Genomic DNA, 4,016 nt, shown 5'->3' on the forward strand with positions numbered 1-4,016 from the left:
ATGCAGTCGCCAAATGCTGATTCAGTCGCCATTTTTTGGGTGACGTAGCCAATTTGACTGAGGCAATTTGGCGACTGATTACAGATTTGGCGACTACAAATCAGTCGCCAAATTGGCGACTACCTTAATATCAGTCGCCAATTTGGCGACTGCCTTGCAGTCGCCAAATCAGTAATCAGTCGCCAAAGCTACTGTAAGTTTTGGTGGATTTTTTCGTTTTCATTGCTAGCCAAAAATTTACAACCTGCATACAAACCGATGTTCCACAACACCATACATCCCATTTCAACACACACAACACCATACATTTCAACCCAACACCTCCCAATTTCTCAAACTTCATTTCATATATTGAAAATGAAAGTTTTACAAGCTAAACTATTCTAAATGTTCAAGTCTAAATGTTCAAGTCTTACAAGCTTACATGTGGACCATGCGGATCATTTGGAGCTTATTTGGAAGCCAACACCGGCTCCACTCCCCCCATGTGGACCATGCGGATCATTTGGATCGTAGTTGGATCTAGGTCCGGGGTTACAACCTTGCCACCAATTCTCAAACATTTCCATTCTTTCCTTCATTTTCCGGAATTCTTCATCACGTTTGGCAAGTTCTTCATCACGTTTGGCATCACGTTCATCACGCTCTCTTATTTGACTTTGAAGTTGACTAATAATTCCTGGTTGATACGTGTTCTTTGGGAATTGTTGAAGTCGATCTCCTACGCGTTTTCTCATAAAAAGCCGGTGTTGAACTTCCGGTACCATACACATTCCCTTTCTTGAAGCCATCCACCAACTTATACCATATGTCATTATCCGGAGTTTCTGGATTGGCGGCTTTTTCTTGTTCAAATGCTTCCTACAATATTAAACAAATGGTTGTAAGTTAATATGGTAACCACCTTATATACGACATTTTAAAAGAGAGTAAATTAACAAAAATTAAGTGTTACGGAAACTTACATATAATTGCTTGTCTTTTGGCTTAGTCCAAATTCTAACCCCTTTGTGGTCAACCCTGGAATGCGTGTCGTAAACAGATTCCGGTACCGACGCAATCGGCCGTGACTTCTTCTTTCCTCTCGAATGAAAAAAAAAAAACATACATGTTAGAAAATCAACAAAAAATGTAACATAAAATAAACATGTTGCATTGAAAACAAAAAAAAAAGTGTGAAATAATAGACAAACTTACCCCCAACATACGATTCCAGAACGATCGTGAACCCGCGAAATGAGTAGGCTCGTTCACGGCGTCTTCCTTTCCTCCTCTTTTGTTGAGGGATGCTTGCTTAGACTTCTTCTGAAAAGCGGGAGTTTTGGTATGCTTTATTAAGCCTTCATACTTGTCACCTGCAATTACACATATGAAATCATAACTAATAAGTTCTTCGATATTATTTATAATATAAGAGAGTATATACTAATTAATACAAATAACAAAACAAGTTAATTAAATACCTTTCATGTGCTCTGGTTCCTTTGGGCGCCTAACTACCTTCCAAATCACGTCCCGATATCGTCGAGTACCGACTTCCTCGTACCTGATACGGACATTCCGTTCTTGAGACGGTGACCAAGCATATGCTTGCTACAAAAAAAAAAAGCGACAAAATTTCATATTAGTATTTATAAAAGTATAACCTTGGTTATTAAAACAAAGAATTACGGAAAATATATACCCGAAAGTTATTGAACCACGCATCTCTTTGTGCTTGAGAAGCTTGTGTCCACGATGTAGGAATTGGACCCACGAAATTAGTCTTCGTGCTTTTCGTGACACCTCGTACCACGCAATTGTCCATAAACCTGCATTTATTTTGAACATGTAAAATTACAAACAATTATTATTTTAAAAAAAAATACAAAAAAAACAAAATAGTAGACTAATAAAGAATAAAACTTACCATAATCCCGCCGGCTCAAGGATCATCTTATGATCCGAAGTGTACCGTATCGGCACCCGTGGTGTCTCGTCGGTAGCGTCACTCTCCTCACCGTCACCGTCTGTCTGCATCGGATCCTCCGGCACAAACTCCTCCTCCTGCTCCGGACGCGTACTCTGTCCTCCTCCTGAGCCGCCTCCACGCTTCCTACCTCGACCTGCTCCAGCCATCTGCAGTAATACAAATAAAAATTTACACAAATAATGATAAATGAAAATTATACAGACTTCTAAATTTTAATAATTTACTCTTGAGGAATACAAAATTATACCAATTTAATCATCTTCATCTTCAAACCCCTCGTCCTCATCCTCATCCTCTTCCTCATCGTCATCATCGTCATCATCATCATCATAATCATCTTCATCTCCAAACCCCTCGTCCTTCCTCCTTTTCTCCTCCTCCCTTCTCCTCCTCACCTCATCTTCCCCCCTCCTCTCCTCCTCTTCTTCCCTTCTCTCCTCCTCCTCCTCCGCCTCATCCTCCCCCCCAGCGTGAGTCTCTCTTCCACATCATAAAATTCTTCCTCTTCCATGTCTTCACCATCTTTATTCTCATGTTCATAGTTGATTTCATCGGGTGGAGACAAAAGCGTTTCATTTGAAACGTTTTCTTCTTGGAAAAAAGTTGTATCAACTTGTGACCGTGCCTTTGTCTTAAAGATTGCACACCACGCATTTTGATTTCTATCATTTGTTGTGCTTGGATAAGTAGCAAAATACACTTGATGAGCCAGATGTGCAAGTATAAATGGATCATACTTAGAGTACGTTCTAGTACGATTCACTTCTACAAGCTTGTATTGTTCATGTACTCTCATTCCACCACGTAATTATCCTTCCAGTCAACCTTGAATAAGACAGTTTTATAAGCTCGGTCACGTCCACTATAACTAATTTCAAAGATATCTTCAACTATACCATAGTATTCGTTGTCATCAAGAGAAGAAATAGTAACCCCCCAATTGCACCTAGCCTTACCTTTACCGTGGTTGAATGTTTGAAAATTAAACCCATTAACCGAGTATCGATTCCACGTTCTTACCATTTTTAAAGGACCAAAAGCCAAACTTCTTATCAAATCATCTTGAATATTCAACTCAATTACATGTTTCTGAAACCATGATGGAAATTGGTCCTCATGTTTGTCCCAAACATCATCCTTACTTATATTAGGATTCCTCTGAATGAAATCATTAACAAACTGTGTTTCGTATGGCTCCAAGAGGTCACAATTAGATAGCACGTAAAGGTGGGCACGATTATACTCTTTATCATCCAAATATCGTGTTTGCCCCTTTGATGAACACCCTTCATCATCTTGAGTTTGAAAAAATTCGGGTAAACTTCCGTCTACTTCATCCGGTTTCTCAACATTCAAGTTTTTTGCTTTGGTTTCTATATGTTTTTCAAAGTAAAGAGAACAAAAGTTTGCAATCTCTTCCGTTAAATAAGCATTGCATATAGAACCTTCCACCCTAGCTTTATTACCAATTTTTTTCTTCAAATGATTAAGAAACCTATAAAAGTTAATGATGAGTTTTATTAATAATAAAGTTAACATATAATAAATAGATTAGTTATTATTATTAATTTTAATTTAAAAGTAGCTAGATTATCTTAATTACCTTTCAAATGGATACATCCACCTATATTGAACGGGTCCCCCAACTTTGGCTTCATATGGCAAATGAACCGGTAGATGCTCCATGGAGTTAAAAATGCAGGAGGAAAGATCATTTCAAGCTTACACAATATCTGTGGTATTTGCTCTTCCAGACGAATCATGTCATCAACACATATTGAAGAGGCACATAAATCTCGGAAGAATTGACTAATCTCAACAATTGCATTCCAAACGTTTGTCGGCACGAGGTGTTTCAAAGCAACGGGTAATAATCGCTCCATGAATACATGACAATCATGACTTTTCAAGCCTTGCAACTTCAGCTTCTTAAGATCAACACATCGACTAAAATCTGATGCATACCCATCAGGAAACTTCAAATTTTGTAACCACTCACACAATACTTTTCTCTTAGCTTTGTCGAGAGTGAAAATGGATGTTG

General features: G+C 38.3%; 1 protein-coding gene across 1 annotated transcript; it reads right to left on the reverse strand.

The window, feature by feature from the left end:
* Nucleotides 1–1,119: 1,119 nt before the first annotated feature.
* On the reverse strand, nt 1,120–2,429 carry LOC141601095 (uncharacterized). The gene is made up of 5 exons (XM_074421359.1): nt 2,220–2,429; nt 1,910–2,118; nt 1,685–1,811; nt 1,464–1,593; nt 1,120–1,355 (listed from the first exon to the last, which is right to left on the reverse strand). The coding sequence occupies exons 1-5, from the start codon at nt 2,313–2,315 to the stop codon at nt 1,120–1,122; spliced, it is 798 nt and encodes a 265-aa protein (XP_074277460.1). The 5' UTR covers nt 2,316–2,429.
* Nucleotides 2,430–4,016: the final 1,587 nt, after the last annotated feature.

The sequence above is a fragment of the Silene latifolia genome, chromosome 9 (genome assembly GCF_048544455.1).
Source record: "Silene latifolia isolate original U9 population chromosome 9, ASM4854445v1, whole genome shotgun sequence".
Lineage (NCBI taxonomy): Eukaryota > Viridiplantae > Streptophyta > Magnoliopsida > Caryophyllales > Caryophyllaceae > Silene > Silene latifolia.

Coding starts and splice junctions, on each gene's coding strand:
- LOC141601095 (XM_074421359.1), bottom strand. CDS start 2,315: ATGAAGATGATTATGATGATGATGATGACGATGATGACGATGAGGAAG. Junction 1,812..1,909: donor CTTGAGCCGGCGGGATTATG/GTAAGTTTTATT, acceptor AAATAAATGCAG/GTTTATGGACAATTGCGTGG. Junction 1,594..1,684: donor CGTGGTTCAATAACTTTCGG/GTATATATTTTC, acceptor TTTTTTTTGTAG/CAAGCATATGCTTGGTCACC.